General features: G+C 37.0%; 2 protein-coding genes across 2 annotated transcripts in view; one reads left to right on the forward strand and one right to left on the reverse strand.

Moving 5' to 3' along the window:
- Positions 1-5030, reverse strand: part of kcnt1a (potassium sodium-activated channel subfamily T member 1a) — a 45130-nt gene extending 40100 nt beyond the window's left edge. The window contains exons 1-2 of the mRNA XM_060890761.1: positions 4882-5030; positions 498-653 (exon numbers count right to left, since the gene is read on the reverse strand). Coding sequence (XP_060746744.1) covers positions 498-653; positions 4882-4958 — 233 coding nt within the window. The 5' untranslated portion in view covers positions 4959-5030. The remainder of the gene's footprint in view (positions 1-497; positions 654-4881) is intronic.
- A 48-nt stretch (positions 5031-5078) lies between these two features.
- On the forward strand, positions 5079-9242 carry LOC132860374 (beta-1,3-galactosyltransferase 9). Its single transcript, XM_060891563.1, has 3 exons — positions 5079-5094; positions 7624-7703; positions 8154-9242. The coding sequence occupies exons 1-3, from the start codon at positions 5079-5081 to the stop codon at positions 9240-9242; spliced, it is 1185 nt and encodes a 394-aa protein (XP_060747546.1).
- Positions 9243-15033: the final 5791 nt, after the last annotated feature.

Consider the following 15033-nt stretch of genomic DNA (forward strand, 5'->3'; position numbering starts at 1 on the left):
CAAAAGGTGCTTTTTTTAATCTTAGAGAACTGAGCAGCAGGTCTGCTGTCCACGACACTCTCTGCTGCAACAATGCAAAGTCAGTGAAAGGTAAGTGGTAGATGTTCTCATAGCCTGTGAGCTTTACACAGCACTATCTGCATTATGTTTCAGTCTGTTGAAGATACTCCACTCACAACCAGTTTGGGTATTAGTCATGGCTCTGTCTGTTTTCTTTCATTTAGTCAGCCTGAAATTATGAAATTAGTTACACTCCTAGCTCTGCATCAACAGCTCCCACACTGTCACATGCAGATCCAAACTCTAGGCTATGTATTATGTGAGAAAAGGCATCACTACCACCAATTCACCCACAGCACAGCACAGAATGACACAAATCATTGAATCGGGCAATTGAGAAACACTGGGTATTTGCGTCCAGGCTTGTGTAATATAAAGTGATGCTTCGTGTATCACTGCAATGCTTAGCCACTGCTGATAAAAGGAGGATGTCATACCTGTCCTCACTTTGACATGGCTGGTCGCCCAGCAACAGTTCTCGGAAACGGGCACGACCTTGGAGGGGTGGGACATCAGGTTCACCAGTGGCCATCTTCAGTCCCTGAACATTGAGCACAACCCCACTGAGCATTTGGGAGCAGTCAGAAGTCACCCTGAGAGGAGGAGCAAACAGGAAACAGGATAAAATCTGATTTGATTTGATCAGGAACACTAAATAGAGAAAAAAAAAAGGCAGACATTTTTTGACAAATGTGAGTTAGTTGCGAAATGGAAATGGTCATGAAAACAGAGGAGAAAAAAGCGATTTACACTGTTCCCAGGTGATCATGCACACCAAGTGCTATTTTAAACTGTTTGACATAGCATGGCCAATGTGCTGCATAACAGACGTTGACAGATACCGTGGCAAACTGAACTAATTTATTATAAATCTTTCATCCTCTGGAAAACATGCTTTAAACAATGTTTCCCTCAAATGTGATGTCAATCTTTCATCAGCTGAGGCATTTGTTTATGGCTTTCAGCTTTGCACAGACACATCAAACTTCTGAGTAAAGTATGTTCATTTATGTCCTTAATATTTGATTGGGGTTCACAAATTACTGTGTCAATGCGACGCAGGGTGGTGGCGATCAGCTTGTGGCACTGCTGAGGTGTAATGTAATCAGTAATCAGCATCTGGTAATCAGCATCTCCATAATGCTTGACAGTAGATAGAAGCATGAAGCGCTCTAAAATCTCTTGGTAGACAGCTGCATTGACTTTGGACTTAATAAAAAACAATGAACTAACACTGTAGATTACACTGCACCACAAAACATCATTGACTGTGGACACTTCACACTGGACTTCAAGCACATTGGATTCTGTGCCTCTCCTCTATTTCTCCAGATTCTGGGACTTTGATTTCCAAATGAAATGCAAAATTTACTTTCAAGAGGACTTTGGACCGCTGAGTAATGCTTCAGTTCTGAGTCCAGATAAGATGCTTCTGACATTGTTTCTGGTTCAGGAGAGACTTGACACTAGGAATGCGACACTTGTCGCCCATTTCCTGGACACATCTGTGTGTGCTGGCTCTTAAAACACTGACTTCTTGAATCGATGGCAATCTTCTCGAGGCTACAGTCATCCCCATTCCTATCATACTTAACTCCCGCCATTCCAGCAAACTTTTCATGAATGTGCTTTGATACAGCACTCTATGAACAGCCAGCCCTTTCAGCAATGATTCTCTGTGGCTTCCCATGGTTGTGGAAGTGTACACTGAACTAGACTGTCAGATTTGTGGTATTTATACTGCATAAATCGTGATTTGCTCAAAATGGAAATGAACTATTCTAATGTTTAGAGATACACTTTTTCAATATTTTTGAGCTGTGGGACACAATTATCAAAATTAAAATGAAAAAATGCTTGGAAAAGTTTTAGTTTGCATGTAATGAGTCTAGAATATATACACTTTTTCTTTTCTGAAGTAACTTGCAAAAAATATTGAACTTTTCCATAATATTGTAATTTTTTAAGATGCACCTGTATATAAGCCGGTTTGGAGAAGCTAGCAGATAAATGTTATTTTACTTTCAGGAGGCAGGGATTTGAACATTGGAGCATTCTTTTTATTTTATTCAAGAGCACATTTTACCTTAACCTCTTTCAATTAAAGAAAAACACTGGTTTGTGTACAGAAACATGCAAACCAGTTGAGCTGCTTGTCTCAAGGTTACCTACCATTCGGGTTCGCAGACCTCTGAATCTCAGCTCACTGAAAATTAAGATGCACAGAAGTATCCTGCCATTATAAACACACAGCTGTAGATTCTCAATCATTATTTGTTCATTCTAACTAAATGTTCCCTGCTCCCGTGTATCACTCAGCTGTCTAGTTCATTAGTCAGGGCACTGATCAGGGAGTTTCCTATATTAAGGGCTTTCTAGATCACAAAATATTTCGGGGCCATTGGAATGTTTGTTCCCTAAAAAACGCACAATGCACCACAAACACCAGGGAGCATTGGTGCTCATTATGTTACCTTACTGGATATTGTGTCATATTTTCTGTAGTGTTTTAGATGAAAAATTAAAGATGAAATCTTCATCTACAACTGTAGGTAACTTGTTATCATTGTTGTGTCTCTCAAGTGATTACTTATGTTAGCGATATTTAACTTTAATTTACGTTCTGTAAACGGTTTGTTAGAGTCTTTAGTGTTTAATGATTTTTTAAAAATCCACTAACTAGACTACAATTCTGCTTGGACTTACATGACAGAAATGTGTGAGATTAAACTAAGAAATATAACTATTTTATATGTTTGGGGTTTTGCTGAGGAGAAATTAGATCACTGGAAACTGAGTCATCAGTTTCCCAATGTGTAGTGAAGCAGAGGCACCAGCATATGTCTAAATATTTGTACTATAATCTTCTTCCTGCTTGATTTGTTGCTTTGTCAGTCACTGATCCTAATCCAGATCACAGTCCAGCTCAGTCTTACAACTCGAACATTCTTCCGAATGCTATTTGTGAAGGGTTTTACCATCCGGTTTGCTAGCAATGGGTTAATTGCACAGTCTTCCACAATTGCAATAGTGGTATTCTTACAGTGGTGCCTGACATTAACTATAATAATGTTCATTAGCGCTATAATAACACTAACAAAGCCCCTTTGCTGCAAGCACCGTGCATACGTAACCATGACGGCATAAACATACCTATTTTATACAGATCTCAAATACAAAATACCTTATATAATATATACAGGAACAACAGCTAGAGAAACTTGAAGGACATGCTGTCTCACCGTCACACTGAGCTGCAGTATTTCAATAGGGAAATGTTTCATAACACCAAATGCAAATAAGCCATTTAGAGCATTATTCTCTGATTAATTTCCCAGTTTTGACCTTTTTGAATTATTTCATTTTGATCCTGTTTTCCATATGTCGTTCTTTTTGTTTGCTCGATTTGTGACGTGTATTATAAACAGCAAGCATTCTTTTGATTAATAAGCAAAATTGTATAATGACATACTTCATTCAATAGGACGTTAATTAATAAAATAAATAAAATACTTATAAGCTTGGAATTATTTAGCTAGTAACACAGAAGTCAATGGAACATCTGCCTAAAATAGATATAAGGATATGTTGTATTTATACACAGGCTGGGTCATTTACATGGTCTTGTACTCAAAATATATATATTTTTTATAACATGGACTACAGACTGAACTGAGTTTTGTTGCAGCTGCTATAGAGATATATTTTATCCAGCTTCTTTTCAGTCTTTTTCCCCAGTTTTTTTTAAATATATAAAAACTGAGAAAGACAGCAAAGAATCTAGCTAAAATATAATCAAACAAATGAGATGAGATAACGAAAAAAGGCAAGAACCTGCTTTATTCTGGTCACTGTGGATATGCGGGAACCCTGAGTGTGAGGTGGGAGTCCACCCTGGATGAGATGCCAGTATGTTACAAAGCACCATTCAGACACATATTTGCACAAAATTTAGCATTGTCATTCCATCTACTGGCAGAACCCAAGGTGGGAGGAAACTGGGGAACCCAAAGAAAATCGATGCAGAACATCCAAAACACCATACTGACAGTAACCTAAGCTTAATAAACAAGTACCCTGGAACTGTAAGGTGGAAACATTACCTGCTGCATGTATTTACTAACACACATTCATTTTCCTAAAATAATCATATAGCCTTCAGTGTTCAGGTCTATCTAGTAATAGATAACGGTTGCAGTAAATGGATTTTTTTTTATTCTTGTTTAAATGCATTCATTGAATCTAGCAAACAAAGAGGTGAACAAAATTGCGGAACCAGAAACGACTTAAAGTGAAATTTTGTGAAATAAATCATGTGAGTGAGGAAAGAGAAAGGATGTCAAGACAAGTTAAGCATCATATGTACAGAGATGTTTGCTGTCTAGATATAAACACACACACAGACACACACACACACACACAGCAGCAGCAGCAGCGACTTTTCCCTCCTTTTGCAAAAAATGTTTGGACTCTTACTACTAAAAACTACTAAATATGTCTCAAACTATCAAAACGTTAAGTAAAAGATCAAATCTTACTGAATAATCATCAAACAATTTACTTCCATTAGAACACACTGACGTCACTGCCACATCTGCAATATATACTTTTTAGATCATGTGTTTTTTTAAGCACATATACATGCATGAGTGCATAAATAGTTTTTCATAAATATGTGATATATTTATTTATTTATTTATTGATTATTATTATTATTATTATTATTATTATTATTATTATTATTATTATTATTATATAAATAACTTGGTCACAGACGGTGCCGAGGGCAGGGTGTAAGTGGGGTCGTGGAACGCGCGGTACCTTGGTGTCGGTGCGTCTCGCGCTGCGCGCCCGTCGTCGTCCACGAAAGTGCGGTTGGTGTAGCACGCGCCACGCATGACCGACTCCCCCGGGCTGCGTTCGTCTGCGGTTAGCGCACGCGGCAGAAAGAGCGTCTCCTCGCGAGACGGCGACTCTTCCACGCGAGATGCAAATAATCCTACATCACCTTTACCTCGATGTGGAGACACTTCGGTACAAAACCGGCTAATTCTAGAATTTTTTTTTTAATTACACAAACAACAATTTAATAATAGTTTATTCTACGTGAATATTCCTTTTAACTTGCTGATCATAAACCACCAGCACAGACGCTGCCAAATCCCAAATAGTTCTACACCGCATATACACCAAACTATTTCAGTGCACTATTTCAGGTTAAACCTGCGCTATTAATTAGAGACACAGCGCCATCTAGCGGATAGTCTACTCTAATGGTTTCTTTCAGCTAACAACAAATCATTACATAAGAAAAGTATGAAACTAGGGGAAAAAAGGTGGGCAGCCTTTCTTAAATTACTTAAAACTGGATGTGTTTCTAAATCGAATCATATACAATGCACGTTTATTATATCTTTATTCACTTTATGTAGTGGTATGTTATTTCCATATATTATACCAATATACAGTACTGTATATACCCTGTATACACTGTGCTTATACATCCCACTGAGATCAGTTATACACTCACCATGAAGCTGAATCACAGACGACTCTATACTGGCTTTATAGTGTTCTAAATAGGGGATCTGAGTCATTATTACATATCACATCATAAATATACAGGGAATAGGAAACCAGTGAGTCAGCTTGCAGGCGTTTTTAAATCTACATTCTTCTCAGCAGAGAGTTAAATGTTAAACTTATAAAAAAATAAAAAATAATTAAAAAAATAATTTGCAATAGAAATGTCAGAACTTGGGAGTAATAACTTTCTCTGAATCATTTAGGTTGCATTTATATTTGAATTTCTTTCCATTGGTTCAGCAGATGACGCAAGTTCGATACCTTTGCACATAAATACTCACCCACGCAATGTACTCAACTGTACTTACTTTGACATTGTGTCGTTCCAGCTCTTTGGGTTGTGATATTACTCTCTCTTTCTCTCTCGCTCTCTCTCCTTCTCAACACATTCATACACACATACACACATACACACAGGACCTCAAGACTGACTTCTACTTGATGATAAATGACTGATAAATGGCTTAAATAATGCCTGCATTTTGCTATCATGTTATCGTTAGTTTACATTAGGCATATACCAACACACTGACATGACACACACACACACACACACACACACACACACACACACACACACACACACACACACACACACACATATTGGTACAGGTGGTTTACTGGGAATTTTCCCCCAAATAACACACCTTTCCCTTTGTCACACACACACACACCACACACACACACACACACACACACACACGGTTTCTGTAAAAGAACCTGAAGATAAAACATGTTGCAGATTAAAGGGTTATAAAACCAAGAGTCATTGTTCCACACAGCAAGAGAAATTGACAGGCTTCACAATTATATAGTTTTTTCAAATATTAGCAAATATTATACATCATAAAGCTGTCAAGTAGTAGAAATATCTAGAAACAAAATTTAATAATCTTATATTTGGTATTAGAATAGAAAATTCTGCATCAATTTGACTCCTGTTAAGTGAACAGAACTTTGTTTTTAGACACACCCAAATTCTAGCTGAATGCATTTTCCTTGCTTCTCATGGTCTTCAGCTTTGTCTGTGTAGTGGTGGTTGAGACAGCACAGACCAAAACACACATTTCAAAACATTTTGTCACAACTAGTTCACAAATGCATTTTGCAGAGAGATTCATATAAAATTAAGTGTAAAAAAGTAACCATAATAATAAAAACCTTCTTGATAATTTAAGATTTTTCTGTAGAAAGGGAAAGTTTTCTCGATGCTCAATGGTCTCTGCCTTAATCTTGTGCTTGATTATTGTATTTGTGTGGAGTTTCTGCATTTTCTCCTGTTTCCTCCCACCTCACAATAAAGCCTGTAGGTGGATTTCTACATTAGATTGAATTTAGGTGTGAAAAGATTTATGATTATTTACATGCATTGTGCACTCAGATGGACTGGCATTACATTCAGAATGTATTTCTATCTCTGCAGTGAACTCTGCATTGTTCCCAGGGTTGGTAGGAAGGAAGGAACTAATGGATGAAGAAACAAACAAATGAATGTTGGACAGTTATTACACACATTAATGTTACACAGTTATTACAGTAATTCAAGTCTGTTGATGCCTTGGAATAGTATTAGATATAAATATGTAATAAAATAGTAAAATGCTTAATAAATTGCTAGCATTTTCTCATTGAAGAATTAGCCTTAATTCTGTTCCACATAATTATATAATTGCAGTACAAATCATAATGTAAATTATACAAAAATACGCTGCATATGCTGCGCTAACTGTATGTAAGCCTAATTAAAATACATTTATAAAATACATAAATACATTATGATTGCCCTAACTGAGCTGATCTGCCATTAACTTGGATGTATTAAATCCTCATTAATATATTAATGACTTAGAGCAGCCTGTCTCTATCCAGAAAGGTATAATGTAACCTGTCTGGTGTTACCTTACAGTACATGGAAACAGAGCTCAGGTGACTGCTGTATATGTCTATGTTCAAGCATACACACACACACTAACACAGACACACACACACACAGCTCAAGAAGGTTACAACGAAACAGATACAAAGGAGAAAGTATTTCTTCATGGGACATCATGCGGGTAAGGAAAACCTTATAAAAGTTCATTTGATCCCAATAATTCTAGAACTTTCCTTGAATCAATCGTCCCACACTCTTGGGAATATGAGTATTCTTTTTATGAGTATTCTACTATTTTTTTCCCTTTCTGAATGTTAGGCTTTAACAGAATACAGTTAATAATTATACAAACCTCAAATCTGGTATTCAGTCCATAACTTACTGTATTGACTATAAGTTGTTTTAAAAGCTTGAGTAGTCTGGTCCTTCTCACATTTCTAGTACATTCGCATTCATACCTGTCTATTCCCTGTAAAGAAAATTGTGTTGCTATATTCACTATCCAGCATCTTATTTTTTTCTCTTTCTTTTGATTTTCTGTCATTTTTAGATCTAACTCTTTTAGTTTTCTTTTATGATCTATAAATAATTGATAAATATATACATTAATAAGTTATTTCTTTCTGTTCAGTTCTGTGTGTTCAGGTTGCAAACCCATCAGTGGTGTTTCCTGCTCTGCAATGTTGTGCTGTTCCATGCACTTTTATTTGGTGGTGACATTGTGGAAGAGTTCCTACTCCAGTCTTCTCCAGCCGCTTATACTGATCGTGCTGTACTTGAACTCCGTGAGCGTGCACGCAAACTGGACCTGAGCGATACCCTGCCCAACTCCTCGCAGATTTACCCTATTGGCTCCAAGCCCTGCCTTCAACACCAAGATCTACTTCTTCTGACTATTGTGTTTAGTGATCCAGATAATGCCAGCCAGAGAGACGCAATCAGAAACTCCTGGGGTAACCAGACAGTGGTGCAGGAAGTGGCAGTACGGACGCTGTTCTTTTTAAACCCATCCACCTTGAAGACAGAACACCAAGAGTTGTGGGAAGAGTCTGGCCATCATGGTGACGTTGTACAGTGTGAAGGGCCTTTGTCACGAAATCACTGGGGTCAGGTCAAACTAGCTCTGCATTGGGTTCTGCTTTTCTGTCCTCAGGCCAGATTTGTTGTTTTGACAGATGATTCGGTTTTTTTAAATGTTGCAGCACTCAGCACGTACCTGCTAACACTCCGTACCCACCCCGAAGATCTGTACCTGGGCAGGGTCATTCATCATGCCTCACCTGAACGAAATTATAACAAACCCCACTATATCTCCTTCCATCTCTATCCAGACCGAAATTTCCCTGATTACTGCTCTGGACCTGCCTTCCTGATGTCTCAGGATGTAGTGCGTAAAGTTTATGTGGCCTCTAAAGATGTAGACCTAGCTCTCCCTTCAGATGTCTTGATTGGTCTGTGTGCAAGAGCAGCGGGCATTGTGGCTACTCACAGTGCGCGCTTTTCTGGAGAACGACATGTGCGATACAACCCTTGCTGCTATAACTTCCTGTTCAGCTCAGCCACAGTGGATGCAGAGCTGATGAGCATAGCATGGAAGGATTTGGACAAGGGAAAAGGGCGGCAATGTAGCATGTTTGAAACCTATTATAGTTTGGTAGTATGCAAGGCCATGACGTACCTAAACAGTGTCAACTTTCTCAGTGGAAACAACACAAAATAATAAATATGTACAAACATATAACATTTTAAAATAGCTAAACTTAAAGCAGAAGTGGAAAAAAGTAGCAAAGAAAAGTACTTCAATTTGTGACAAGTGTTCGATCATAGATGAATATAACTGAATGCAATGAGATAAAAAAAAAATCCATACGGTAATTACATTATTGTTCTATGACATTTTATTCTGCGCTTAAAAACTGAGAAGATTGTGATATTTAATATAACTATTATCATATCATCACAGCAATTGCAAAATTAAAACATATCTCTTCAAAGCTAACTTGCATCAAATAGCATCTAAATTAAAAAGAAAAAAAGTAAGTACACAAAACAGGTTGAACAGAATATGTTATTTAATTGTGTGTGCATGTTCAAAGTTTTTGTTTATATAAATACATTATATGGCCATTATATGTGGACACCTGTTCATCACACCATATGTGCTTTGTGAACATCCCATTCAAGATAGAGTCCCTCGTTTGTTGTTATAATCTCCACTCTTCTAGGATATCTACAGTAACCACTAGAGGACGAAGCATCTGTGGGGATTTTCCCATTCAGACACAAGAACTTTAGTGAGATCGGATCTTCCAGTCATAGACTTTGCTTTGTGCACAAGGGCATTGTCATTGGCATTGGCATTGTCAATGGTTTGAGCCTCATAGTTGATACAGAGGTGTTACATCCTATACAACTGTGTCTGTAGGAACCTATAGCAATATATTGGTGTGATCACTAGGTGTCAACAAGTTCTTGGCCATATAGTATACCTACATTATTAACCTTTTGTTTTTCTTTGTGCAACAGCTTCATAATCTATTGCAGTTGTGAGTATATAAAAAGTTTTATTTAAAAAAAAAAAACTTTTTTTTTTTATAAATTCTATTTAACCCTTGTGTGCCTGTATACCTTATGCTGAGAACTTCCAAAATGGTCATGAAGTGATACAATTTTTGCAATAAATACCACTGTCATACAGCCATTTTTTCCCATTATTTTTCTCACCGTGTATGCATATTGGACCACAAATACACCTGTTCTAGCCATTAAGCTATTATTGAGCTATTATAACAGCTTGAGCTAGACTGTCTAGAATGCGCTAGAACTAACAAATCCAAAGCTGATGATGGTGTGAGTGTATTTCCTATACATTGCAAGTGGTTTTCTTTAGAAATGCTATGGAACTCAGCTTTGTTTAGGTTTTAACTTATTACCATTGCCTTATCAATAGTCTTATTAATTATCAATCACTGTGCTTTTCACCAGTTATCATCAAATTGGGTAAGCACTCTTTTTTAAGGCTATATCCTTTAAATCTCCCATCTTAAATATCTCCATATCTGTCATCTAGCTGACCAGCAGTATCACTCCATTCCACTAACATGGCTAAGTTCTTTTTCTGAAACCATAGCATGTATTTTCAATACTGATCCCAGACATGTTAAGTCACAATACCAGGACTTGAGTCACTTTTCACTTCATTCAGCTTTCATTCACCCCACTGGGTTGCTCCTGCTTATTCCAATTCCTGTGCCATTAACCAGCTAGCAGGGATCTGGCTATATACTGCTAGCACTCTAGGGTTCAAGATATTTTCCCCTTAAAATAATGGACTCTTTGTTCTTTCACAATAAACTGACTGGGTAAATGAGACAAGACACTCTCATGCAGCAATTGTTAGAATCCCCTGGGAGCAGTTGTCACATACAAAGAGCTGTACAGTGCATAATTTCTGAGATAAAAGTCTCCATTGCAAGTCATATAAGGTGACTTATAGGACTTATAAGGTGCACAACAGTGCAGGACTACTGTATACTGTACATTGCAGAGACAATAACTAATTTAGCCATGACTCTCGAAGTATAGTAAGTAAGCAAGCATTTATTAATCAAGATGGAATGTAGGCAGGTTTGGTCTTTGTAGACAGACCTGCTATGTGGCTGCTGTTGCTCCTGCTGCTAAGTGAGTGCTGAGAGTGCCCATGGTACCTGTTGATACAGAGATATTATGAAACATATCCAAACACCACCTCCCCACTCAGTTCTCTTGCTGTGGTACAAAAAATGTCCTACAAAGATGGGGTAGCTTGGTGATAAGCTATGGTGAGGGCAATTGTGAGAGCTACAGAAAGCTAGTGGAGGCAGCAATGCAATGTGGTATGTTGAGGAAGCTTGAGGAAGCTGAAAGCAAGTCATGCAGCTGCACTTTGAATTAGGTGCAGGGGACTGATAGTGCACAGGGGCAGGATGGAAAAAATCCAGTCTCAAAATTACAAAAAACTGGTCAGGCATCTGAGAAGGGATATGATGCACGAATGCCTGGATCCTGAGCATGACTAAGTGATATGAGATGAAAAAGATAGTTGGTTGGCAAAAACCATACAAAAGTTGTGTGCAGTGACAGATGGTGACATCTGAGAGTTGAGCATTCATGCCAATCATGAATATCTAAGGGAGAAAAGGTCCAGTCTAAGATTTTAAGTAATGTTTAGATGGAACTGGTAACTACTGTATCCAAAGGTCTCTTATAACATGAAGTTGAAACATCACAAAATCTAAATCCTGGACATAGGTCACAATCCCATTCTCAGATTGTTTGTATTTTCCATGAAAGAAAAATAAAGGGTTTCCTTATCAAAACAGAGGCTGGTCCACTGGATGGTGGTCATCATCACCTGTAGCCTGGCTGGATGTCTAGATCTAGAAGCATATAACTCTTATATACTCTGTAACCAGAGAAACACCTGGCAGTCAGTCTAAAATGTGAATTATGAACAAGTAAATATTTATTATTGTAGTTCTTCAACAGGCATAAAACATATAACATGTTAACGAAAGAATGAATCAAGTAAGGTGTCAGGTTTACTTTTGGAATTCACACTGCCTTCACTGTGAGACTTCAAAATTATGAATACTTGAGTAATAAGTGTTATATGTTACACATTTTAGCTATTGTATCTACTTTTTAAATATTGAAATAAAGACCTGCTACTTTGGTAGATAATAATATAACCTTTCAGATATAGTGACAGTAAATGTATTACATTAGGATTTAAGATCATAAGAATATTACAAATCAATTGAAACACTGTAGTGAGATAATATCCCCTCAATCTCATAGAAGCTGCTCATTAGAAACACCTAATATATATGGATAATATATATATTCGATGGCGGGAATCGAACCCCCAACCCTGGAGGTGTGAGGGCGAACGTGCTAACCACTAAGCCACCGTGCCCATACATATATACATATGCCATATATATATGCCCGCCATCGAATATATATATTATCCATATATATTACACAGTGTTTCAATTGATTTGTAATATTCTTATGATCTTAAATCCTAATGTAATACATTTACTGTCACTATATCTGAAAGGTTATATTATACATAATATATTATATAAGGTTATATTATACATAATAATATATATATTATATATATTATTATACATATTTTAAATTGATTTTAAATTGATTGATTTTAAATAATTATTTAAACCCCACTATATATATATATATATATATATATATATATATATATATATATATATATATATATATATATATATATATATACAGAGAGAGAGAGAGAGAGAGATTGTCCATATAGTGGGGTTTAAATAATTACAATTTAAATTATATACCTTTTAATACACGTCTCAATAGAAGAGATTATCCCAAATTGTTTTAAATATTTCAAAACACTAATTCATTTTATAGTTTAAATGAATAATCTCAGCTTTTCCTCACCCCATTGTATATAATTACAGACAGTAGACTGTTTTTTTTTTTTTTGGAAATTTTTAGCTTTTATTATAAAAAGAGCACATACAAAAAGGATAATGTACAAGCTTTTAAAGAAAAGAAAAGAAAAGAAACAACCAACAAACAAAACAGTTTGGGTTTAGCGATGCAACTTTTTAAAATCATTATTAGTAGTAGTAATAAATAAGGTACAAAAATTCCACCAAAAGATAATTTCACGCAGAGCTTTTTACTTGACCAGACATCTAACAGCAGTCTCTTCAGCAGGAGGCGCTATTGCTTTAATATGAATGATAAATAGTCTAATTCTATTTTTTTCTGCTAGAAGATCTTCTAGTGAAAAAAAAAAAAAAAAGAAAATAAATAATAATAATAAACACCCACAGCTGGACAGTCTGTGGCACCCCTGTCACTGGCACCTTCTGGATTTTTTTTTCTTATTCAATGCAAGCAGCAGCAAAAAAATTAATCCTCTGAAATATTAGTAGTAGAATATCTGTGCTTTTTATTTTAATTGTACATTTCTACTTCTGTTGTGTAATATATTCAAACCTGAGTAAAACATGCAGTTTTAAAAAACAAAAATCATTTGTGCTTTTAATGTTAATCCTGACCCTGCACTACAGAATGCTGATGTCCTCTGGCAGATGAAGAGTAAGAGGAAGAGATAGGAGCTGTCAGAAAGGAGAAAGGTGTAGAATAGAGTATAAAAGATGAAGCATTGACAGGTAAAGACAGTGCAAGGAGGGACGAAAGGACAAAAGAGAGAAATATGAAGACAAAGAGAGTTAGAGTGAAAACAAGAGAGAGAGAGAGAGAGAGAGAGAGAGAGAGATAGAGAGAGAGAGTGAGAGAGTCAGACAGACAGACAGACAGATAGAGAGATAGTCAGACAGACAGACAGAGAGAGAGAGAGTGAGAGAGTCAGACAGACAGACAGAGTGATAGTCAGACAGACAGAGAGAGAGAGAGAGAGAGAGAGAGAGAGAGAGAGAGAGAGAGAGAGAGAGAGAGAGAGAGAGAGCGCCGGACAGACAGACACAGAGAGAGAGAGAGGGTCAGACAGACAGACAGACAGACAGACAGCGAGAGCGAGAGAGAGAGATGGACAGACAGACACAGAGAGAAAGGGTCAGACAGACAGACAGACAGAGAGAGTCAGACAGACAGACAGAGAGTCAGACAGACAGACAGACAGAGAGAGAGAGAGAGAGAGAGAGAGAGAGAGAGAGAGACAGTCAGACAAAGAGAGAGAGAGAGAGAGAGAGAGAGAGAGAGAATGGAGATTGCCAGAGTGGTAGGAAATATGCCAGTGAGAGGGTGGCCCCGATAAAACTAAGAGTGCAAACAGGACAGTGACTCAAACCCAGAGCACTCGCACTCCGCCACCGCATCCGGTCAATCAGCAAGCGGAATGTCAGTGAGGTCACAGCACCAAGGAAGAAACACGCACAAACACGACCACCCGCATGCGAAAAGCATTCCTGCAAAACCAACTCAAACATGAGGTAAGAGTCTTACTCCATTTTTGTGTTTTCTCTAAATAAATAAAATATGATTCAAATCACAAAATATGACCCAAAAAACTATACAAAATTAAATATGTACCCACAATATCTACAGTTAGTAATAAATTATGATTGTTAAATACTTAAGGCATTTCAACGGACAAAACCCTGTGTAAACTATCAACACGAGCCAACATCCACCAATCAGCACACAGGAAGCAGGGCTGGAGAGGAAGAGATCCAGTTCAATTGAACACTTCCTTGGCAACAAATAAAAATTAGTTTTGGGAAGCACTTTTGTAAAAATAAAATAAAATAAAAGCAACAACAACAACAACAACAACAATAATAATAATAATAATCATAATAATAATAATAATAATAATAAATAAATTGAAAATTAAAAAAGAGGAAGATTAGTGTTGCAGCCATAGAGAATGGTCTGGACACTAATATGGCATGAATAATATCTCTGTCATGGGTCTGTCTGGGTTAAGCTTTAGAGACAGG

Source organism: Tachysurus vachellii, chromosome 17 (genome assembly GCF_030014155.1).
Source record: "Tachysurus vachellii isolate PV-2020 chromosome 17, HZAU_Pvac_v1, whole genome shotgun sequence".
Lineage (NCBI taxonomy): Eukaryota > Metazoa > Chordata > Actinopteri > Siluriformes > Bagridae > Tachysurus > Tachysurus vachellii.

Excerpts from the sequence above, each read along its gene's own strand:
- LOC132860374 (XM_060891563.1), top strand. Across the intron at positions 7,704-8,153 it reads CTTCATGGGACATCATGCGG|TTCTGTGTGTTCAGGTTGCA; the intron begins GTAAGGAAAACC and ends CTTTCTGTTCAG.